At 33.3% G+C, this 24,612-nt stretch overlaps 4 protein-coding genes and 1 long non-coding RNA gene across 10 annotated transcripts; 3 read left to right on the forward strand and 2 right to left on the reverse strand.

Annotated features, from left to right (window-relative positions):
* LOC107411695 (CBS domain-containing protein CBSX3, mitochondrial) lies at nucleotides 1-4,044 on the reverse strand. Of its 3 annotated transcripts, none has more exons than XM_016019329.4 (6): nucleotides 3,885-4,044; nucleotides 2,226-2,486; nucleotides 2,036-2,117; nucleotides 800-873; nucleotides 583-643; nucleotides 1-469 (listed from the first exon to the last, which is right to left on the reverse strand). In XM_016019329.4, the coding sequence occupies exons 2-6, from the start codon at nucleotides 2,478-2,480 to the stop codon at nucleotides 327-329; spliced, it is 615 nt and encodes a 204-aa protein (XP_015874815.3). In that variant the 5' UTR covers nucleotides 2,481-2,486; nucleotides 3,885-4,044; the 3' UTR covers nucleotides 1-326. The 3 variants fall into 3 exon arrangements, with proteins under 3 accessions (XP_015874815.3, XP_048324961.1, XP_024926820.2); XM_048469004.2 differs by having other exon boundaries at nucleotides 391-508; XM_025071052.3 differs by having other exon boundaries at nucleotides 391-512.
* A 738-nt stretch (nucleotides 4,045-4,782) lies between these two features.
* LOC107411694 (pentatricopeptide repeat-containing protein At4g38150) lies at nucleotides 4,783-6,016 on the forward strand. The gene has a single exon (XM_016019328.4). The coding sequence runs from the start codon at nucleotides 4,913-4,915 to the stop codon at nucleotides 5,906-5,908; it is 996 nt and encodes a 331-aa protein (XP_015874814.3). The 5' UTR covers nucleotides 4,783-4,912; the 3' UTR covers nucleotides 5,909-6,016.
* Nucleotides 6,017-6,192: 176 nt separating this feature from the next.
* Nucleotides 6,193-12,648, reverse strand: LOC107411693 (DEAD-box ATP-dependent RNA helicase 3, chloroplastic). The gene is made up of 10 exons (XM_016019327.4): nucleotides 11,970-12,648; nucleotides 11,218-11,354; nucleotides 10,717-11,131; nucleotides 10,134-10,232; nucleotides 9,649-9,873; nucleotides 8,578-8,955; nucleotides 7,760-7,903; nucleotides 7,574-7,669; nucleotides 7,059-7,336; nucleotides 6,193-6,603 (listed from the first exon to the last, which is right to left on the reverse strand). Exons 1-10 carry the CDS (start codon nucleotides 12,429-12,431, stop codon nucleotides 6,537-6,539), a joined length of 2,301 nt encoding a protein of 766 aa, XP_015874813.3. The 5' UTR covers nucleotides 12,432-12,648; the 3' UTR covers nucleotides 6,193-6,536.
* A 945-nt stretch (nucleotides 12,649-13,593) lies between these two features.
* Nucleotides 13,594-15,296, forward strand: LOC132799768 (uncharacterized). Of its 2 annotated transcripts, XR_009634627.1 has the most exons (3): nucleotides 13,594-13,942; nucleotides 14,137-14,270; nucleotides 15,053-15,296. It is a non-coding gene; the product is annotated as an uncharacterized LOC132799768 (long non-coding RNA). The 2 variants fall into 2 exon arrangements; XR_009634626.1 differs by lacking the exon at nucleotides 14,137-14,270.
* Nucleotides 15,297-18,271: 2,975 nt separating this feature from the next.
* Nucleotides 18,272-24,023, forward strand: LOC107403553 (uncharacterized). 3 transcript variants are annotated; one of them, XM_025068275.3, is made up of 9 exons: nucleotides 18,280-18,418; nucleotides 18,640-18,837; nucleotides 18,960-19,107; nucleotides 19,212-19,396; nucleotides 20,294-20,367; nucleotides 21,244-21,393; nucleotides 21,714-21,999; nucleotides 22,789-23,022; nucleotides 23,116-24,023. In XM_025068275.3, exons 4-9 carry the CDS (start codon nucleotides 19,241-19,243, stop codon nucleotides 23,479-23,481), a joined length of 1,266 nt encoding a protein of 421 aa, XP_024924043.3. In that variant the 5' UTR covers nucleotides 18,280-18,418; nucleotides 18,640-18,837; nucleotides 18,960-19,107; nucleotides 19,212-19,240; the 3' UTR covers nucleotides 23,482-24,023. The 3 variants fall into 3 exon arrangements, with proteins under 3 accessions (XP_015865945.3, XP_024924043.3, XP_015865944.3); XM_016010459.4 differs by lacking the exon at nucleotides 18,640-18,837 and having other exon boundaries at nucleotides 18,272-18,418; XM_016010458.4 differs by lacking the exon at nucleotides 18,280-18,418 and having other exon boundaries at nucleotides 18,498-18,837.
* The last annotated feature ends 589 nt before the right edge of the window (nucleotides 24,024-24,612 follow it).

Below are 24,612 nucleotides of genomic sequence, written 5' to 3' on the forward strand. Positions count from 1 at the left end.
GAAAACAAAAAAGTAAAGCCATAGTTTTCATTCATGCTAGCGCTTATCACAAAGTGATCTCATATGTCTTTTGTGCACAAATGAACCATGCAACAGGGTAAAAATAAACATAGCAACAGTAGAAAGCTTTTATGATATAGTTGGTCCTCATGTTTGTGTCTCATGTCAACATAGACTTATGGACATTGGAAAATTCACAACTGAAGACAAAAAGACTTGCAAAACAGCAAACAACAAACAATATTTACAGATTGCTCGGGCTTATTGGGTATTCATCATCCAACCGAGTCAACTGAACAGCAACTTATCGTCTTTTTCATCATCATCTAGTAACCTCCTTGAATATATGCATTCAAGCGGTCTAGCTCCTCACGGTGCTCACTCACCACAGCTCGAACCACATCTCCAATGGACACCATGCCTAACATTCCCGTGTCATTAATCACCGGAATGTGCCTGATTCGGTTATCTACCCAACAAACATGAAATTCATGCTTGTATCATCTTCCTTACTTGAAAGAAAAAAAGAGATAAAATAACAGTTCGTGAAAATTTTTCAGTAACCAAAACAGCATATAATACCTGTCATCAGTTGCATTGCCCGCAAGACTTTGGTATCAGGGGTGACAGTGATAAGCTTGTTCTGCAGCCACCAAATCATAGCATATGTAACCTCAATTAATAAACAGTATTCACAAAGAGAAACTTAAACATATTTTTATACAAATAGCTGGAAATCAAAATTTCACATTTTTTCAGTGTAAAGTTGATGAAAACCTCACTGTCATATGATACATACCTCTTCAGTCATGATATCCCCAACCTTGGTTGACTTGGATGATCTTCCCTGCACTATGATCTTTCGGAGATAATCTGTAAATAATAATAATAATAAGTAACAAGGAACTACAAGGGTGGTCTTCTAAGCATCACCTAGTCTAGCAAAAGAAGCCAAGCGTGCCGTTCCATGACATTCATGAACAAATATGAAAACCTAAAAGCATTTTCTAAGTTGAGCAGCAAATACTGCCTAAATTGTACAGCATGATACTGCCATTACATATCCCTTTAACCAAAGAGAGAAAAAAATAAGAAGAATAAAAAGAAAGTCCTTGGGAGATAAGCCATTCTTCTAGATACATGGCATCAACTAAAAACATCCTATAGTGTTCATTTGATCAAACACTCCAAATTTGTTATTCAAGTGCACTCTTCGTCCTACAGTGGCTCTGATTTGAGCTAGCTAAATTAGAAATGCTATGAAAGTTAATTGTGCAACAAATACAAGTGGTATGATATTACAAGCCAATGCAGCTTACTTGTGCTTCCCATTAGTAATTAATTAACATTCTGTTTGTAGATCTCATATCAAACCTCAAATTTTAAGTGTAACCCAGCCATAACAAAATAACATTTAATAGTACCTAAAAAGAAACTATCTCAAAAGACACAGAACAGAGTTTCACTTATAAGTTTTAATCATATTTTAAATTTCCTTCGTTTTTGAGCTTGATTTTTTCTTGAGCTTATCATTATCTAAATTTCTTCCAGCTATAATGTAAACTAGGGAAATTCCAAAAGATCAGGTGTAAATAAGCAATACAAGCAAACAAAACAAAAACTTCCAACACAAGATACAAATAGAAAAAGAAAGGTAACACGTTGTTCTCCTCTAATGAATGATGCGATTCCACATATGGAAGAACTGCAATTCATGTATAGAAGAATAAAAATGATAAAACTCGTGAAATACAATAGAAACCAAAACAAAAAATAATAAAGCATATGCTCAAAGAGATATTAAGTTTTCTCGAATTAACACCAGTGAACAACATTATGTAGCCAGTACTCCAAAATATAATGCATTTCCAACCTAGAAATCCTTTAATTTTCCATTAAATGTTCATTCACACCACGAATTTACAATCTCAAAAAAAAAAAAATAATAATAATAATAATAATATTATTATTATTATTATTATTATTATTATTCATATTTTCAGTAAAGAGATGTATAAACTTTATCATAAAACACCTCTTTCTGTTATAATTCCTGCAACTGACTTCTCTTCTCCAGATTTGACGACCACCAAAGCTCCAACATTATGTTGGGTCATCTGTAAAGAAAATGGTTAATTTAGTCCATGCATCACTTCACTAACAAAGCCAGTCAAGTTATTGTAACGTAACTAACATGAAATAACACAAAGATCAAATATGCATACCGACTTAACAGCATCATAAACGCTGTCATCCGTAGTGCACCAGAGCCAGGAACCATCAGCACTTTTACCTTTTCCTTTCAAGATATCTGCTATTGTGGTGCTTTCGAAACCATGCTCTTCCATTCGGGCAGATGTCACTGAATGAGAACGTGAAACCAAAGGCTGCAACAGAGGATTCACAACACGCATTCGTTGCAGAACAGCATTTTTAACAATGCTTCCATGTGATAAAAGTGCTTGACGTATTCCTTGCATTTTTTCCTTCATTAAAATGAATAAAAATGTCACACTTCATCTTTTCAGAACATAACTAATATTCCTTTTCTTCGCAAAGTTATCGTGCCCCTGATATATGCTCTACCTTAATGAATCATGCAACCTATGAAACACCAAACTGGAAGTGCACCCACATAGAATTTTTCTCTTAAGAGAATGAAGTCTTGAGTAATATTATACTATTACTTATTCCCCTGAATTTGAATTCCTTTTATTTCAGGGGTCAAGTGGTCTTGGAGGCGTTCTGGGGTGATTATCATTTCTATCATCTTTCTCTCTTTTTATTTAATTACATATACTATGTTATTGAACGCTAAAATGGTTAATACTCAGGAATGTCATCTTATTATAAAAATAGTGATTTAGTAGGAGTCCACGAGAGGACCCCAAACTCAAATAGAACAGTTGGGTTATATACCAAGACTCTTATTTGATTGGAAACTACGACCAATTCAACCCATATATCCTTTCACTGTATATAGTTTAGTTGAATTTAATACAAAACTGAAAGGTGCATCCAAAAAATAATTTAAGAAAAGTAAATGTATATGTTGGAAAAGAAGAAGAAAAAAAAATAATAATAATAATTTTCAAAAACTAACTACAATGTCTAGTGAGCAAAATCCCCACCATAAACTTAATTGCTGAAAATAGTCGATCGGTGGGTTTCTTTGTAAATACCAAGAGGAAAAAAAATAAATAAATAAATAAGATATCATAATACTTAAATCCTTTTTCTAAAATTTTCTTCCTGTTTATCATTAAAACTCTAATTTTATTTTTTATTTAAATTTTAGATCACAGAAAGAAGAAACGCAGAGACAAGGATAAGAGTTAAAAGAATGACACAAATTAATGAAGCAAAGTCACTTTCCAAAAATTTCATATAAAAAAAAAAAAGAAAGAAAAAAGAAAAAAACTAATAAGTTCTAAAAACTGTGTCTTTTTACAGGTGTCGGGACCCAGGAGGACCACATCTTCCATTTCATTAAATAAAAACGGATAAACAATAAAAGGTAAACGATAAATCTAGCAGTCTCTTATTATCTGAAAAATAAAAATTAAAAAATTAAAGTATTCAACCATCTGAAGCCAAATCTCAATCAGATCAGAGCTTTGTAATAGTTAAGAACCGCAAATTATTTGATTTAGATTGGTGAATAACAAAGATGAAAGCTAAACCAGTAACTCAGAATTCGATCAAAACGAAATGATTAAAAAAAAAAAAAAAAAGCCATGCAAAATCAGTTAAATTCCATTTACATCATATTTTGGTAGAATGGAAAAAGCAAAGTTTGTCTGGTAATTTTGATCCTAGAAAAGTAGTAGTGATGGAAGAAAAGGAAGATGAAGATAGACAAGAAGGTTGATAAGGATGAGTACCTCAGCGAAAAAGAAAACCAGCAGCCAAATTGGTTGAAATGGATAACCCTAGACACCGTCTCTCTGGAAGTAGTCAGGACCATCACTTGGACCCTTTTTGTAAACTGTGAAGTCTCAACTCTTTGAGATTCCCCACTCGTGTGAATGCATACGTGTGTGTAACGTAATCCAACATCCATAACCATTTTCAGACAATTAATTACAATTTTCTACCCAAAAATGATTCCCTTATAAAAATAAATAAATAAATAAAAAGAAACAAACAAACCTACCTTATCTTTAAAAAATAATATTCTATATGCAAAGAAAAAATTGCACAAACGTACTAGGTTATCTTTAAAAAAAATAATAATAATAAAAAAAATTGCTATGATGATGGTTTTTAATTTTTTCCTATTGAATTTTTGTAGTTTTAATAATTTATACTTAATTATTAGTCAATGGGTTTATGGAATTTTTATTGTATAAATGCTTATATATATAAAAATATTATAAATATGCTATTTTCTCAGTGGTAGTCATTTTTTAGAACAGTTTTAGTAGACCAATAAATAGTCAAATTTTGAAAAAATTTATAGTCAACCTAATTTCAATTTCAATTCAAACATTGGTTGGTTGGTTTGCTTGAAACTCTATGTTTTGATATATCAGTTGGCTATATATGAAAAAACTCTTATGTTTTCACTTTAGCCCAAAAAAAAGAAAGAAAAGAAGAACAATAATTTTTTTTCCTTATATATGAAAAGATAAATTATTAAATTTCATTTAATTATTTTTTTTAGTAATTTAATTATATTTTTACTTAAAAGGTAATAAGATTGCGGCCAAGAAATACATATTATATATATTTTTTTTTTATTTTAATTTTATTTTGTTGTTTTTTCCTCCTCAAAGTTTCGTATAAATTTTGAACACAATTGCATAGAAAGGTGGTCAGAACTTTCTGGAAGAAATGGGAAGTAAGGAAGTTAAAGAAAGCGCAACCCAAACCAAGAGAAAAAGCATAGAATAAGAGTGGAGAGAGCAAAATGGCAGGTACATGGAAATTGCGGTACCTTCTTCTTCCTTGTAACGCGCATGCTTTTTCATTGCTGTGTAATCGTCTGCGACTTCCACCATTGCTTCTATCATCACCCATCACCTCCACCAGAGCAATTTGTTTCGCTTCTTCTCCTTCTTCTTCTTCTTCTTCTTCTTTCATTACCACAAACAGACCGCTTCTTCCATTGACGTCCACTATTAAGAAACCAACTTCTTCTCCTCCTCCTCCGCGACGTTTTCACTCCAGATTGTTCAGCTCCTCTGAACCCACCAGGATCAACACCAAGGTCAACTTTTCTCTGGGAGACTCCGATGCGGAAGACGACGACGACGAAAACAAGAAGACCACTCCCAATGAAATTGATAAATCGAAGCTTCCACCCCCTTACGACCCCTTTAACAAGAAACCCGTCATCGAAGAGCCGGAAGACCCCAAAGACTTGCAAGAAATTTTCCACAATATGCGCAACGATGGCCTCCTCAACAATGCAGTCAAGATGTTCGACGCTTTGTCTAAAGACGGCCTCACCCACGAGGCTTTGGAACTCTTTGCCCAGATCAAAGACAAAGGTCACATGCCTGACGTAGTGGCGCACACAGCCGTTGTCGAGGCCTATGCCAATGCCGGACAGAGCAAAGAGGCTCTCAAGGTGTTTATGCGTATGCTTGCCTCAGGGGTCACCCCCAACGCATACACTTACACCGTTCTTATCAAGGGGCTCGCCGCCGACCCCAAATACCTTGGAGATGCCAAGAAGTATTTGCTGGAAATGATGGGCAAGGGCATGCGTCCCAATGCCGGTGCTTACACTGCCGTGTTCGAGGCCTTTGCCAAAGAGCAGAAAGTTGAAGATGCTGAGAAGTTTTTGGAGGAGATGAAAGCCAAGGGATTCAAGCCCGATGAGAAGGCTGTTAAGGAGGTCCTTAATAATAAGAGAGGACCCGTTTTTAGAACTGTCATGAACATTCTTTTTGGCAAGTAAACTGCCTTTTTTGTTTGGGTGCAATGAAATTGTGATCTTTTTTTGAGAGTGAAGATGGTGTTTGCTTTTGCAGATTTTTGTTTTCAAGTTATGAAAATAGTTTATAGAGCTCCTACAGCCTAACACTTACTTGCTTAGCCTTTATCTGTAGAACATAAAAGATTAGGAATGGTTATTGCCTTGCTACTTTTCTAGGTTTGCATAAGACTGAGCAACTCATTCCGATTAATAGTCATTTGTAAGTGCATATTTGAGTTAAATGGCCAATAATAACCAGTGACCACTGCCAAAAATGTGAAAATTGCCTTTGAAATCAATATTTCCGACATTGTTGTAAGTTGTTAAACACTAAAAATAATGTGAAAAATCAAGGTTTAAACATATAGGGGAGGAATAAATAAGCGAGAAAAACAGCGCATTTGAAGGATGAGAGATAAAAGAGATGTTGAACGTCGGACCCCTGTAAAGCACTTAAAAACTTAGTCCTGCAACTCTGCTGCAAAGTATCTCTCAAATCCATCGAGCAGCCCCAAAAAAACAACACTGCAATGTAATACCCCGGCAGCAGCAGTCTCAGACCTTTAGTGGCTGATAATAGGGGATGGTGAGAGGCGACTTAGAAACCTAGCTAGTTAGGGCATTCTGATGCCCTGTGCCCAGATCTCCCGCAGTTAAAACAGGCACCTCCGAAACTTCTGTGTGCAAATTAACATATCATGTCAGTATTGCACAATTTTGGATATTATACGAGAAACAGCTACTTACGAGAATAACTGAGCAAAAATTTTCCAGAAAGCAACAGAGGAGTACAATGAAAATTAAAGGTTCAATACATGCAACCTCTTATCACATCCTACTGAGGTAAATGGGGATAAACTTATTTTGCCACTTTAAACTCCAGACTCCTTTCACTCATATGATACTCAAGTAACAACCTCTACAAAGTGTTTCATTTACAAGAAAAGAAAAATTGGAAATTAGAGAGAAAGAAAGTGGTGGACCGTACATATTTCTTGATTATTTTTTGTCAGTTACTAAAGAAACAAATTTCTAGTATCAATACTTTAAAGTGGTATACAAGTATATATTATATATGAAATAGGTACTTCAAGAAATAACAAAAAGTGCAAGAGATTTTGTGGAAATATACCTGTCCCTGGATGAAGACCTGCTTGTTCTTCTACCTCCAATTAGCCAATCGTCCCCAGAGCTTCTAGAGCCACGGGACCAACTACTGTTTCCTCTTTGACTTCGACCACCACTTCTAAAGAAATTATCCTCGCCATCAGAGACTCGACCACTGTCCCATCCCCGTGAACTTCTAAAACCTCCACGACTTTTTTGACCTCCCCGTCGACTATTCCTGTCCCTACCAGAAAACCTGCCATAAAAGTCATTGGCAGGCCCATCATCTTGCAGAGCTGGCAACTGTCAAAACAAAAAAGTATATGTGCACTTAATCTCTTGATTAGTAGTTTAACTTTAAAACAGGGATGATGTGACCTGGGGGGGAGGGAGGGAGGGAGGGAGAGAGAGAGAGAGAGAATGCAGGTGTACATAAACACACCAGAAAACTGCAGAAGAATCAAATTATCACCAATTCAAGCAATTAATGCTGTCATGCAGAAATGATATGATGGGAAAGCGACCAAAGTTAAAAACAACCTTGGTGATCTTGGAAATTGTGTTCCCAGGTGGTAATTGTCGGTCCAGCAACTCTTTTGCAATCTCCTCTGGAAGATCAAAAACTGCCCCTTGAACCTGATGTCAGCATTATCACTTACTGTCACAAACATAGCATGCATAATGGGACAGTAGAACAAATACACATAACTTAATGTAGATACAAACCCTTTCATCTGCAATTATATGAATTTTTCCAACTTCATCAGCGGCTGCAGAATAAACATCTGAAAGAAATCCAGTGACGGATCTAGCAGACAGATATCCTCTAGAAAAAGCTGAATCTCGAGTCCATTGCAATGTGACCCAACCCTGCAACACAATCAGATCAAATGAAATAATCAGATACCAATGTGGACAACTGAAAATACAAATGTAGAAATGTAAGACCATCCAACTAGGAAAAAGAAATAATAACAACAATACAATATAGTACAATGGGTTCAGCCAAATTGGTAGACAACCAAGATCTATGTAGCAAATAAACAATACATGAAATACTTTTGTGAAATAAATATATACTACAGGCTTGTATATCCTATAAACCAAGGCGAGAAACTGAAAGGTTTAGCAGTCTGCAGATTACTTCCATCTGAAGAAACAAAGACAAAAGAAACCTAGGGTAATATGCTTGTACATAATACTCATGGATTCAGAATTTAACATTCTTCTGCATTATGAAGTTTTCATACTGTTATTGTCAACAACTTTGCTAAAATTAATGCAACACTTCCCCCCTTGTCCCCGTCTTTATTTGTAACTTAAGCAGTTTCTCTACAACTTAACATAATCCATTTTGCATAACAAGGTTTAATGCAAGATTATTTGAGGAGCAAATGAACCATATTAGTTGTTGCCCAAAAAACAAGAACCATATTAGTTTAAACATTAAGAAAACCTTAATATTAATGATCAATCGCATATCATTGGCCCATTGCTACTCTAAATTTAAAAGGGGAAAAAAAAGTTGAAAACAAATCTTTTACCTGCTCATGGGAAATAAGAGACCGGGATGAAGGAGGTCGAGAAAATCCACTCAACTGTGCTAGTGCAGCAGCGAGAGCACTTGTTCCTTGTTCTTCAATCAATTGTTGTGCAGTGGGGGTGAAAAAGTCGATCGATTCAGGATGAACTCCACTAAGAGTGGCAACCACTTGCTGAGCAGATGACTCCAGAACCTCTTCAATAGATGGTGGACTGACAAACTCAAATTTGCACCCAACATCACGCTCAAGGGATCTCACCGTTCTCCTCTGGCTGTTAGTAAACATTAAAATGGCAGAACCTTCTTTTCCTGCACGTCCAGTACGACCAGAACGGTGTACAAAGGTCTCTGGATCATTTGGAAGCTCATAGTGGATAACCTAGAGAAACAAGTAAAGAGGCCAAAAAATTTCTCAATATGTGAGAGTAATCTGCACTTCAAATTTTGAGGGAAGCAAAAAGGACTATAAGAGAACCTTTCATGGAACACAAAACATAAAGCTCACAAGGCTGAACATAAAACTAATATTAGGAAGTATTAACAAAAAAACTCAAGAAGTTATTTGCATGCATGATCTATCCAAGGGCTTATCCTACAAAATGATAATCATTTTGTTGATACCTGATGAAACATGGCATAAATTATCATTTCTAATAAACAAAAATAATAATTATTATTTATGAATCATTGCATAAATATTCATTGTATAAATCAAAACATATATATACATATACAAATAATAATTTTGAGAGTCAAATCCAATCATTCTTCACATTTCTTACTCCTGGAAAAAACAAAAATTTATTGCTGTTTTACGTGTTCAAGATTTGTTTCTCACCAGTACCAAAAATATGCATGATGCCATTGTAAAAAATAAGGTCACAAAGTATTCAATCCCAGAAAGAGGCTGACCCAACTTAAATGGATGCATTAGCTTCTCATGGCCTAAACATTGTGGATAATACCCTATCCCATTATGTTTTGGATTGCAATTTTTAAGTATACATGATAATGACACTGAAATAGATGATGCAAGAACTTGCTTCTAATCATAAATAATTCAAGTGTTTACCAAATCAACATTGGGAATATCAAGCCCACGGGCTGCAACATCAGTTGCAACAAGCACAGTGAATTTCCCTTGCCGGAAACCATTTAATGTTCTCTCCCTCTGATGCTGAGATATATCACCATGTAAAGCCTCAGAAGCTATACTATTTGATAATGCCAAGGAGACTTCATCTGCATCTCGTTTTGTTTGTGTAAAAACAATGGTCTTCCCACCTTTTGCATAAACCTGAAGATGAAATAAATTTTCAGTGTTATGTAAAATGGTAGTCCTTTCTAGCTTTGTTATTAAACTTGAACAATAACTACACAACCATAACTTGACAATAAGAGCACCGTGATAAGATTACAGTATATATATTAATATTTGAAAGCTATAAAAGAGGTATAGATTTCCGAAAAACCACCAAAAAAAAAAAAAATTAGTGCGAAGATATATTTTGTACATGAACCAAAATCTTAGCACTAACAATAACTGCAATATCTCACCGTTACAAGATCACTAAGAATGGTCCGCTTTGAAGTTGCAGTTGTTGATAATGCATAAAGTTTGATACCCTCTGCAAGCTTTTCTTCTTGTTCACCAACCTTCACAGAAAAAGGAAGGATATGAGAAACAAAAATCACCGGTTATAGTACACTCTTCAATAATTCTAGCTTTAACATTAGCATTTAAAATGCACATGCAAACCTTAGAAAATGAACTTTTCATCTATCATAAGTAGCAGGCCAATCTATGCAAATATGTCCTATTACATACACATATGACAAGGAACTTGCATCTTTTTGTCGAAATCCCATTCAAAGGAAGCCACCCAGGCTTATTTTTCTTTTATATATTGAAAGTCACCCCATGTAATAATAACGATCCTACACCTAGAGGGTGGTGGATCTTAGCCTTAAAGACTGCAATCGAGAAAAACACCTCCCCTAGAAGTTGGACTATAAAAAGATTTTTTACTTGTAACATAGAGTCATATTACTATCATGGAGATTATATAGAAAATGGAAATAATGTATTTGACAAACAAATGAAATAAAATAATAAATAACTAAAAGAAAAGAAGTTTACCAGATCAATGGTCAACGGATTGTTCAAATGCTTCCGAGATAATTTTCTCACCCAACCAGGCATAGTAGCAGAAAAAAGCATGCTCTGCCTCTGAGATGGAAGCTTTTCTAAAATCACTTCCACATCTTCCTCAAATCCAACTGCAAGCATCTGATCAGCTTCATCGAGGACCAAATATTGTACCTCCCCCAAATTGAGGCTATTACCATTTATCAAGTCAATAATCCGGCCAGGAGTTCCAACCACTACATCAACTCCACGGGAAAGAGCACTTTGTTGTGTAATATAAGAAACACCTCCATAGACACAAACTGTGCTTAAATGAGGTGCAGATTCTTTAATCTCCTTTTCTACTTGCTTTGCTAACTCCCGGGTAGGGGCAAGGACCAAAACTCTAGGAAGACGTCCTGACCGCCTGTAAGTAAATAGAAAAATAAATCCATTCAGCAAACAAATTTCAAAATTGAAGATGTCTAACTCTGATATGTGAAACAATTATACCTCCGAGAACCTCTTTGTTCATCATCCTCAGTGAGGCGCTTAATTATTGGGATCCCAAAGGCTAGTGTCTTCCCAGTACCAGTCTTTGCACGAGCAATGAGATCTCGACCTTCTAGCGCTGGGACCAATACAGCTCTCTAAATCATATCAGGAAAGAAGAAGTAATAAGTCACAACTGCCTTCGAACGTTAATAGACATGATAACTGTTTAATTGAGAAAAAGTAGATTCCTCAGAATTAAACATCTGAGACCCAAAAAAAAAAAAAAAACAATACATAACTTTATCCCTTCAACTCCTTAACAAAACAATTTATAAACCAAAATAGACCATGAATAGCCAATAACGACTTGAACAACATTCACCATTTAAATTTAAGAGAAGGCTACACTACGACAAGCAAAAAATATTCTAACACCCGGATAAAAATAAAACAGCAAAACTGGGAGACCAAGAGAGGAACTTAATGTCTTTTATGATGCACAAACAATGGAACGATGAAAAAAGGAAGTGGGTTTCACAAGTATGGTCACAAAAAACCATAACACAGAAAAAAGCATACTAACCAAAAGATTCTTATCCCCATTTTCCGGACAAACAAAAAGAAAGATATAAAATTTTAGTGGCAATGCTAATGAAACAGAAATGTTGGGACCAATTAGCACAGAAAAAGAACAACCATGAATATTCAACGTTTCAATTAATTTGAAAAAATAAAAGAGGAGAATTAAGGCATAAAAAAAAAGACAGTACTTGGATGGGGAAAAGGTGAGTAATCCCACGTCCCTGGAGAGAATCAACAAGACGCTGAGGCAAACTCAATTTGGAAAGGGCGAGCTCATCTCCGTCGGCAGAGTCAGCAACTGAAGAAGGTTCATCTTCAGAGCCATAGTCTTCGTTACCATCGCTATCATCCAAGGAACTCTTAGAGAAGTCCCCGAGACCTTTAAAAGCCTCCTCACTGAGCACCGAATTAGGGGTGGCAATCGCCGAGGAAACCAAACCAAGGCCATGCCTTGAAGCGGTCTTAGCGCTGTTAGTGGTACTATTACTAGTATTATAGGCTCTGAGAACGCTGTTAAAGTGGGACCTATCAGGTAGAGCCAAGGAAGACGAAGAAGGGTTAGTCTGTGGTGAGGTAGAAGCAGCGGTCCTCCTATAAAGTTCGAGACTTGGAGTCTGATAAATGGACGAAACGCCCAGAATGGAAGCCATTGCTGAAACCCTTCCTCTTGCAGTAGCAGCTGAGAGGAAGAACGAAAGAGAGAGAGAGAGAGAGTGAGTGAGAGAGATAAGAGTGATAAAGGAGTGCGAAAGAGAAAGATAAGGCTGAGGAAGAAAGAGGTGGTGGTTTGCGAAATGTATGGCCTCCTAAACCTCCACCTCGGTAGTCTTTCTATGTTTCTCTAAAAACTTTGTATAAATTTTATATTTTCCCCTAAAAGGCTAAAACCCACCCTGCCCTTGTTGATATTTGTTCTCGGAGCTTCTGCGGTTTTTCTACAACCCACAAACCTAATCCAACTTTTCACGGATTGGCCCGATTTTCTCTCATCTGTTCTTTTATTTTCATTCCTTTTATAGGTTAGAAATTTTAACTCACAGCCATAAGCCATTGTTTGAAAAAACTGTGTCTTTTACCATTTCATTATTTCATGGTTTTATTATGATTATTATTATTATTTTCCGCATGTTCCTAAATCCCCGTGGGTTGTTTTATATTTGTACGAGTGTGAATGAAGAATAAGGGCATGGTTTATGGAATAAATATGTGAATAGAATGTATATTTCATAAATTTTTTTTGATAAATTTTAAAATTTAATAAAAACTATTCCATAAAAATTTATATATTTCTACTGGAAAGAATAATAATTTTTTTTTAAATCTTATAATTTCTATAATTAATCTAAATAAATTTTAGAATATTATTATCAAATTTAGATTTATATTAATTATCATATACTATAAATATATAAATAAATATAATTTTTAGTTTTTAATTAATTTTTATGAAATTTGAATATTTTTTAAAAAAATATTTATAAAAATTAAACTTTCATTTTAAATTATTATTTTCATCAAATATATAAATAGAAATTATCAATCATTGTTTTTATTTTTATTCTTATAAATAGTTATTTCTATTTTTAAAAAAATGATTATTCTGTGTATCAAACATAGCCGTAAGTGTGTAATTCAAGTTAATTAATTTGCACTTCGCCCCTTAATTGCCTTTGAGCTATATTGTTATATTTTTAACTAATATCACTTCAATTATAGGATTTTATTTAATAAATTTAGCAAAATTAAATATGCACATTGCATATCAATAAAAAATAAAAATAAAACAAATTTCCTATAGAGTTTTTTTTTTTAAAAAAAAAAAACAAATAAACAAATAAACAAGCAAACTTGATAATATATTACAAAATAACAAGTTTAAATCTGTCTGAAGAAGATAAGCCAGCCAGTTAGGGCCAACTTCCATCTAACAAACAAACCAATTTCATGAGCCACTTTGTTGACTTCTCTAGGTGTAAAAATACAATTAAAACTAGCATTACAATCCATAAGACATTTTATGACCTGTTTGTTTCATGGGATTAATTAAGCTAAGATGATCTTGGGTCATGGCCGGACAAGCTCTCTCTTCCAAAGATCTGTCATTGGAAATGTGGAGTTGATGCTCTTTCAAAGCTCTTCCACTGGAAACCTGGTGAAATCAGTGAGTTCTTCTCGATTCTTCTCCTCTTTTTCTTCGATTCTTCTTCTTCGATCCTCCTCCTCCTCCTCCTCCTCCTCCTCCTCCTTCTTCTTCTTCTTCTATTCTCCTCTTTCTTCTTCTTTTTCTTCTATTTTTATGCAGTTTATATGCTGGATCTTTTAGTTGCAATTATAATTTATTAGTTTTCTATCTAGCTTTCTCTACTGGTGCCGACAAAACTAATGAAGAAGACAAATTAGAGGAGCTCGCCTAGTGCAATCGCAAATCTCCACCTATTTATCTCTTAAATTTGTCTTCTAACTAAAAAAAAAAAAGTTAGTTAAACAAGGTAAATTTCATGCTTATTTAAACAAGGTAAATTTGTTGCTTAAAGCTTTAAGAAAAAAATAAAAATTTGTTGCGCTTATGGGTTTAGATAATATTTAGGGATTTCATTATTAATAATAATGTCTATAAAGGTTTTGGTATTTGATATGTATATTTAAGATTTAAACATATTAAGAAGATGCTGGTGAATTTTAATTTCAGATTATGTAAGTTTGTAAATGACATATTTCTATCATTTACTATGGATGATGATTATTAGTGTATAGTTGCACTTGTTAGTTGTTAGTGCTTTCATTACTGTTATTCGCTTTTTAGTTTGCAATCGGTATTACATTATTATTTATTTCATTAACTTGTTAGTTGTTATTTTTTTAGATCAAAGTTTAGTTGTTATGATTACACTTGTAAGATTTTGTTTTGACGACATTGTTTCTCTGTACTTGTATTCTTACTTATATAGATGGCTTTTTAGTTTACCAACATAAAGTTATTATCTCAATTTTTTCTCTTTGAGTTTATGATTTAAAGTCAAATTGTGTTGTCTCGTTGATTTTCTCTAATAAAGTTTTTTTTTTCCCTGTTCAAATAAATAAATAAATAAAATCAAACTGTGTTATTTTAAGTGGGTGGTGGAATTAAAAGGTGTTTATACAATAGTTGCTTTTGTTTTGGGGTTATGATAAAAAAATGTTTTTAACTTGTAGTGATCATAATTGTATATGTGTATTATAATTTGCAATGGTAAACTTAAATATGCTAACCTTATTGCATTTTTATTTTCAGGATATGAATTGTACTTTGCTTCTAAGTATTTTAACTTGCTGTCATGTTGTGTAATTATAAAGTAGCTGGAACTTTTAAGTAGCTGAAAAAAACAGTGGAGCTCTGCCAAGCCAATAAAGTGGAGAACAGTTTTTTTTTTTTTTTTTAAAGTATTTCAAGTCAGTTTTCGCTAATTGTAATAAGGAAACATGTTTATAGGTAATCTCCTAAACAACAGATTGAATTTTACTTTATTTTCTTAGGATTGTACAGTTTGTCCCGTTATTTTCTTTCGTTGTGCAGTCATTTTTGTTACATGATTTTCCTATTTCTCTAGTTAGTTTAACCACAAGCTACCTCACTGTTGAGAAACAAGGACAAACACAGTTGTATTAATTACCCTTGTTTTCTTTGGTCAATTTAATCCCATCGGTTCATACTGTTTCATAAACCATCCGCACCTACTTTTTGTGAAGAAATGAAATGGAGGTAATATAATTTTATTATTAAAATGGTTTTTGCTGTCACTTCTTATTGTAGTGGGATGATGATGATTATGTTCCTGTACCAGCATTCGTGAATATGGAAGCCCCAATATTCATTATCAGCTACTTAATGACGAAAATTCTACATCTACAAGTATCTTTTACTTCAGGACTCATGAGAAGCAGAGAACTTAAGAGAGTTGTATATAATTTTCATATAACAGAGAAACTATATATAGAATAGAGAAACGATTATTTGTGGGTGTAAATATAAATTCATATATTTTTTTTTTATAAATATAAATATATAATATTTACAATTTTAATTAAATATAATATAGTATCTGTTTTTTAATTTTTATTTTATTGTTATTTATGGCTTACTATATTATAATTTAATTCTAACTGAGTTTTTAGGATAATATATTAACATAATTTGTAAATGTAAAGTCGATTTTTTTTTTTGTAAATATAAATATATAAATTTTATTTTTTTTTATTTTAGGAGTATTCATTTTAAAAAATTACAATACAATCTAATTCAGTTTGTGCCAATAACTAATTTAGAATTAAGTTCGAAATTATTCTAAATATAAAATATGACTGTCTTTTTTATCTAATCCGGTTCAATCCTAATCAATTCGGTCTGAATTTATCATGCATACCAAATGTACCATTACAATCTTTCTAACAAAAACATGTTTGAGCTCAAATATTGATAATCCACCCGTAAGAATGTACAGCTATATGTGAGTCACTCACCATTCCTTTCCATGGAAACAAACTTAAATACTAAACCAAAACCCTTCCTTAAGTGCCAGCAATTCAGCTGTCAAAGGCTAGTAAGCAGATTTAATGGACCTAACAGCAGCAGCCATCAATTGCCCACAAAAATTCCTACCCCCACAATCCCAAGGTTAACATCCGCAAACCCATTAAACCCAAATTACATACTTCTCACACCTTATCTTTCCACCCAAAACAATCATTTGACGCATGGAACTCCATATGTATTTTTTCTATTCCAAATTCCCTACTGCCAAACAAAAGCAAGTTGCTCTTGCTGGAAACCGTACCCAAAAAAAAAAAAAAAAAAAAAAAAAACTTTTTCACATAACAAAAGGGTGAAACAAGGGATACTTCAAAACCATAAAGAATTCCTTTCAAACCTTTTTTTTTGCATTATGACATCACCGCACAATGCATGCACAGTCGTTCCCTCACCATAATGACAAAGAGGACAAATCCCATCATCCACAAATTTTCGATGTGACAAAATTATATAAAGTACATACAAGCAAAAGCTGAAAACACAAGCACCCAACAGGAAAATTTTGATCATTGGTGGTACAATTTTCCATAGAGTTTACACGAGTATATATATATATATATATATATATATTTTTTTTTTTTTTGTTCTAATGTTGAAAATATAGGATTTCAACTTTTGAAATTTATCATTAGATTGTCTTCCTAAAAAAATATATATTAACTGTGAGTGATTAATTTCATTATTTATTTATTTTATATATAAAATGTAAAGATTTGAATTTGAATTATTATTTTGAAAAAATAATATATGTATTTTAAAGATAATTTTATCAAATTTATTTGTACAAAAATATAGGGTTGAACAAAAGTGAAGCTTCCTATATATATATATATTTCTTTTCAGGCACAAATGAGTATATTTATTGAATGTAAGAAACAAATACATTAGTTTGAACCAATGTTCAAAATATGAAAAAAATCAGTAAATAATTTAATATCTCATTTGGGATAGAAAGTCTTATTTTTGGCCAATTTAACCATCCAATCCCAATCTTATATTATTTCCCTTAGGACAAAAAGAAAATCCACATAATAATCAAATTGAAGTAAGTACTCTTTATATAGTATCGATCACGGTAGCAATGGTACAAATTCAACGCACATCCTCCAATGTACTAGCATACAAAGCAAGTCGCCTTCAAAATAGCATTCTTACAAATTTGCCACAAACCTCCAACACAAATATTAATAATAAAAGCATGAGACCTGTCTTTCATGGTAGAAGGAAGTTCTTTTTTTTTTTTTATTTGATAGCAAAAGGAAGTTAAATTAAATGCCTATAAGAAAGATAAGAAATCAAACAATGAGGATTTGGTTACAACTCTATAAAAATGAGCGGCTATTACCACATAGGATAAAATAACCACAGCAGAGCCCCACTTTTTTTTATTTTTATTTTTATTTTTTTTGGGGGACAATCCCACCTTCTATAGTTTGAAAATGGAAACATAAGTACAAAGCATATAATTAATGGTTCATATGCAACACATATTTTATCCTTTCAATTACATATCTTTCATTTTTATTCAAGTTAACTTTTTAACTTCAGGAAAAGGAGAATCTCCACTCGGACAACAATAATAATAATAATAATAATTAACACAAGCAAAACAATAATAATAATAATAATAATAATAATCATATCCTGCATCTCAATCATTACAAATAATATTATATACCTAACATAATATGATATTATTTGGAGTTTGTTTTGATCTTTACATTATATGTATATATATATTTATATAAATTTGTTTTTTAGCTATGCATTATTCATTTAAAAGAAAAAAAAAATCATTTACGGTAAGTCATAAAAAACCATAATGATAATTGTTCATTATATTTCAAAGTAAAAAGACAAAGTCACATGTGCTAGAACACCTGAAACGAGTTATGTCACTGAAGAATGTTCTGAAGAAAAAATAATTTTAAAGAAATTGAAATTTTTGATATTTTACAAAATATATAAAGTTTAGAAAGTTCTATACAAATCTGAAAGGAGAAGCCGATGTGGAGAGGCTGATTTTGGACCGTGTGGTCATCAAAACCGTAATAGGTTTCTTTTTTTGGGGTATCCTCCTGCGCATCTGTATTTCCATCATTTGTTCTTTTTATTTTTTATTTTTATTTTTTTAATATGGCTTTCTTTCTCTTTAAGCTATTTTTATGTTGTAGATGATTATAATCCAAATTATATAAAATAAAAAAAAAATATATATATATATAACAAAAAAATTTGTACCGAATACCCACTGTATCTATTTGGCTCTGTTTTTGTTGTTTGTTGTACAGCGAGACTGAAAGCCGCCATTATTGGCTGCCAGTAAAGCAATTTCTTGCGCTTCGTCCCTCTCCCGTTCTTATCAAAACGACGGTTTTTTTTTAACGTTTTCCCGATAGATCTCTCAAAAAATTCCCAACTTTTCTTTCTTATTTTCCTTTGTTCTGGATTTTCGTGATTTCAATCTTGCGCACTCCTTGTCAATTAGGGTAAAGCTTTCTGCTTTTTTTCCCCTTCTCATTTTTCTTCCCAAATTGTTTAAAAGTTCCATAACGTTTCGATTGCCATATTGGGCTTATGAATTTTTGAAATTTTTTTTTGTTCTGGGCAGGCGATTTTTCGATTATTTAGGGGGTTGGGTTTACGACTTTTGGTAAGGAAAGCCCCGTTTTTCTTTGTCTGGGAATCAGAATGGAGTGCTTGTAATAGCAACCGAGGAAGAAAAGGTTTTGCGCAGAGTGGTAGAAACCGCTGCTGAGGTTATGATCATTAACTCTTGTTCTTTATATGTGTTTCTTACATGTTTTTTGTGTGTTGGTTTTCTTATTGATGTTTAGTCGTTGTCGTCGTTGTTAATTTGCAGAGTGAGTTGGGAGAATAGGTTTGTTTGAAATGGGTGAATCAGTCCCACTTTACTATGTTGTTATTGCCTTCATTTGCACCGTGGGAGCCATTTCTCTGGCCGTTTCTCATATTTACAAGCACCTCTTGAACTATACTGAACCTACGTATCAGAGATACATCGTCCGCATCATTTTTATGGTTCCTGTGAGTAATTTTATCATCTTTGCAAATTTGAATTACATGCTGCATTTATAAGACCATGTCCAATTTTTAATATTGGTCCTTTTGCATTTTTTGGTTTAAGCTGCAAGTTCATTTCTTGAAAGCTTTACCTTGAACCTTTTATGCATCATCCGGCTGCTAGAATGTGAAAGAGAAATACATGAAGTATATGTGAAAAAGATAGGTATCATTTAGGTTGGCTTCATTTTTTATGCGTCAAATGCTCGTTGTATGTATTATAAGAGGTACAGGTTGAATAATGACTCCATAATTTATATCTTGAAACTGGTCAATTGCATTTCTTTTTCTTTTTTTTTTTTTAAATTCCTTGCTGATTTAACACAACTAGTTGACTTTAGTATACGTTCGCTTTGACCCAGTTTATATTCTGTTTAGTCTACTGAAGCCACCTAGCTGTGGTTGCATGCAAGTTGCAACTTAGCATTTTGGTAGTTTTTCATTTTTCTTTTTTTATTTTTTTTCTCTGTATGCTTTGAGGAAAAAAATTGTTAAATCATCAATCTGTAAAGATGGAAAGAGATAAGTAGAAGATATTTGTTCTATGATTCAGTTACTATGTTTCCCAATTTGTTTATCTGTATTTGTTTTTTTGAGTAATCTCTTCTTCCTCTGGATTTTTGCATTTTTTATTCAACGTGGAGTCAAATCTGCTACTTGCATGTATTTAGTTATACTGTACTGTCAGGGGGAAAACATTATTTTTTTTCCCATTCATTATGTGTTTCATGTATCGGCCTTCATCCATTCTTCTATTTCCCCCAATCTCTGAAACACTAAAATTTAAGAATGCTGGTTCATTTACATTTTTTGTTACGTTTTTAAAGTCGTAACCAGTGTGAACTTTGTTATCTTTGACAGGTTTATGCATTAACATCTTTCTTGTCCCTCATTTTACAAGAGAGTTCAATCTATTTTAATTCCATCCGTGAAGTGTAAGTATGCCTTATAATTTCCATAACACATTTAAATTTTGTAACATTTTGTTCATTTTCCCTATTCAGTTTCATGGAATTGTTCATGTTCTTGCCTTGTTTTCCTTTGTTTGATTCAACATTGACAAATTTATATAATACGATCACAACTTTCTCATGTTCATATGATGTAACTAGTGATGTAGATATATCTTACTTTTTGTATGTGATATTACATTTAGATTAGGTACATCAAAATAGTAAACGGCAGGTAAGCGATTTGGCTTGCATTGTGGCATCAAACTATTAAAGTTGCACTTGTTGGATTTCTACTTTTTCATTTTATTGGTGTTTCTCTAGGTTTTTATTTATGCTGGGAAATGATGTATCTTACGTTAAAATTATCTAGTTCTGTGTAAATTTTACTGTCTATTGAGAAAATTTACTTTAGGTATGCTAATGTTGTTTAGTAAGATGAATACAATTGTCTGTTTAGCCACAGGTTATGCTCCATGTCTTGTTCTGCTTTTAGGGTCTCTACTTGTTTGAAGGGTCTTCTTTTTTCTCTTTGCATCTTTAATTGAATATTTTGTTACCATCATAATAATAATAATAATAATAGGAAAAAAAAGGTAAATAACAAAACAACTACAACAACAACAAAAAACGTTTCTTTTTACTGTAGGATGTTGTTGAAGTAACTGTTGTTTTTACTTAAAACAATAACAACAACTATAACAAAAAGGTAAATAACAAAACAACTACAACAACAACAAAAACGTTTCTTTTTACTGTAGGATGTTGTTAAAGTAACTATTGTTTTAGATGATTCAGGACAATGTAACAAGTTATATATATATGTTACTCATTCTGTATCCATCTCATTTACTATCTCAGTTATGAAGCTTGGGTCATTTATAATTTCCTGTCACTGTGCCTGGCATGGGTTGGTGGCCCAGGAGCTGTTGTCCTTAGTTTAAGTGGTCGGGTTCTGAAGCCTTCATGGGGTCTGATGACATGTTGCTTCCCTCCTATACCACTGGATGGGTGAGTTCTGAAAAGATAGATACTCTGTTCTTTTTAATTGGCCAGATATATTTATGTGTATATACCAAGATTCTTTTTTTGTCAGGATAATGGCAGAATTCTATATTACTTGAGAATCTTTGAGGGATTAGATTTAGAATATTAATGCATCAAACCAGCCTTCTCTATATGTCATCTGAAGGCTGCTTGTGACTCATCATTTCCCAGGAATTATGGACATTTTTTCTCATTCTTGTCAAATTGATCAGATATTCATATGTCTTGGTATTGTTCTCCAAATTTTGCCTGATAAACTTGCTCTCGTGGAACTGTTGATGCAGGCGCTTTATACGTAGGTGCAAGCAAGGCTGTTTGCAGTTTGTGATTCTGAAGCCTATTTTAGTTGCTGTTACACTCATACTTTACGCAAAAGGGAAATACAATGATGGAAATTTTAGTCCAAGGCAGTCATACCTGTATCTTACCATCATCTACACGATCTCGTACACAATGGCCCTCTATGCCTTGTTCTTGTTTTATTTTGCTTGCAGAGATCTGCTTCAGCCATTCAATCCAGTTCCAAAGTTTATTATTATAAAATCTGTTGTTTTCCTGACTTATTGGCAGGTAAAGATTTCACCATCTTTGCTTATCCAAAAGAAAAGTTTTGATCCTCTCCCGTTTTATGGTTGTGGAAAATTTGGAATGATATGATCTTTGTTATTGTTCAATATTCTATGTAATTAGTACTTTACACCTATTTGTAAATTACATGCTTATTCAGATTTAGAAACGTGTTTAGAAGTAAATTTGAATATGGTTGAGTCTGGTGACTGCATTAGATTTTTAGCAAGATTGTCCTGTGCAAATAGCCCCTCTAGACTTTCATTGAATCAGGAACTGTTTACTTCTTTATGAAATTGCATTGTAGGGTCATCTGGAATATAATACTCTGCTTTTGTATTGCAAGGACTACAAGACTTAGTGGTTGCATAGGATAGTTATGTCAGTTTCTGCATGGTTGGGTTTCTGCCAGCACCTTACCAATACTTGGGGAAATGACTGTATCTACCAAGTACTACAAGACTTAGTGGTTGCATAGGACAGTTATGTCAGTTCTGCATGTTTGGGTTTCTGCTAGCACCTTACCAATACTAGGGGAAATCACTTTGTGTAACTTCTCTATATGTAAAAACTTGTCTGTTTAAAAAGGTTAATAGATAAAATTTTTGGCACTCTTATAAGTTGGGTTATATGTATATTATTTCTGACAGATTTCTAATTGTTATCTCTTAAGTATATTTTGGTCTTAGTCAGGTTATATATATATATATATATTTTTTTTTTCTGACAGATAAGTCTAACTGTAATTTGTATAAGTATATTTTGGTATTGATATTTTTGTTTGCACTTTAGGGTGTATTGGTTTTCCTTGCTGCAAAATCAGGATTCATAGACAATGCGGAGGAAGCTGCTCAATTTCAAAATTTTATTATATGTGTTGAGATGCTTATTGCTGCCATTGGTCATCTTTTTGCCTTTCCATACAAGGAGTATGCTGGTGCAAATATTGGTGGATCTCGTGGTCTGACAGGAAGCCTTGCACATGCCTTGAAGTTAAATGATTTTTACCATGACACAGTCCACCAGGTGAGCCTTACATGTTATTTATTCAATGTGCTCTCCTAGAATATTTTTTTGGCATTGCTCAAAGCTGACCAATGACTCTTCCTTTTCTTGTAGTTTGCACCAACTTACCATGATTATGTACTCTACAACCACAATGAGGGTGATGAGGGAACAAGGAAATATCGGTCTCGCACCTTTGTGCCAACTGGCCCAGAGATGGATGCTGTCAGGAAAAACAAATTCACACTGGGAAACAAGATAGATGACATACAACTTTCTAGTTTTTCATCATCTAATTCAAGCTCTCCAAAACATACTGCCACAATCCCTGATTCTGCTCATTTGGATGTGATGAAGTCTTCCCTGCTTGTAGATACCTCAGCTTCTTTGGATGTTTCATATGACATGTCGCTTATTGACTTGGACATGTCAAGTTACCCCGCAAAGGTTCCTTCAGCAAAAGAAGATGTGCAAAGGTGATAAAAATATTCTATGAACCATGATAGACAGGAAAGAAGGATGTCCTTGTGAGGATCAAGAAAATTTGTGAAAAGGGATGTCAGATGTTTTTTGTTTTCCTCTTTGGGAAAGCCTAACTCTGTGCTGATATGGGTGTGACTGCACTGCCCCCCTTCTTTTTTGATGTAGATGTGCAGTAGTATCAGATATCAGGCTTCCCACTGTGATTGTCTTCAATGGCCTGTTTGTCAAGTGTGAATTGTAGATACACAACTTTTCTAATTGTTATACTTGCAATAGCTTCTCTAATATCAAGCATGGAATTGGGCTTTGATGTCATTGTATTGTTGTCTTTGTTCCTCATTTTACAGTTTCTATGTCTATTGGATTTCATAGGTAAATGTCTGTCTTTCTAAATTGAGCACTAGGACTTAGTTCAGCCAAAGCTTTTTTTTGTTTTAGATTGTCAGTCAACACTGTATTGTGGGGTATTGCTTGTAATATTTGTCCATGTATGTATTAGATTGTATCTTCAAGTTATTTTTGGATACGTTTTTGCGCCAGAGACCTTGTTGCATACACATTGTTCTGTCCATCTGGCCAGCTGGCAACAATAAATTAATACCCAATAGTAACAACGAGTATTTGAATTTAAGATCATTGTTGAAAGAGAAAAACTACTGGATTGAGGATCTGAACTCAAGTCAATTGTTAGACGAACAATCACCGGATTGTTTCTTTAGGGGACAAAATAAAAGGGTTTGAACATTCCATCTAATCCATATTACATAATAATATATAGCATAACGTAGATAGTATGTGTATATTTTGTTCTTTGTTTGTGAATTGATTGCTTAATCGTATCATGTTGAATATTGATTGATAAGATGATATTATTGCACAAGTACTTTTACCTTTAAGTCATAATAAATTTCCCAACAACTCCACGCCTATGAGTTTTTCAGTGAGAAAGAAAGTTAAAAAACGTTAAAGTCATTGTCGACTTTGAAATTAAATCTTTCCATGCGCTGGAAATTAGATCAGAATTTATTTATTTATTTATTTATTTTTTTCACACAGTTTGTTGAGCTGGAGTTAGATATTTCATTATGATTGTCTGTGCTCTGTTTCAATAATGGTAAGTGTATGTAC

The sequence above is a fragment of the Ziziphus jujuba genome, chromosome 10 (assembly GCF_031755915.1).
Source record: "Ziziphus jujuba cultivar Dongzao chromosome 10, ASM3175591v1".
Taxonomy (NCBI): domain Eukaryota; kingdom Viridiplantae; phylum Streptophyta; class Magnoliopsida; order Rosales; family Rhamnaceae; genus Ziziphus; species Ziziphus jujuba.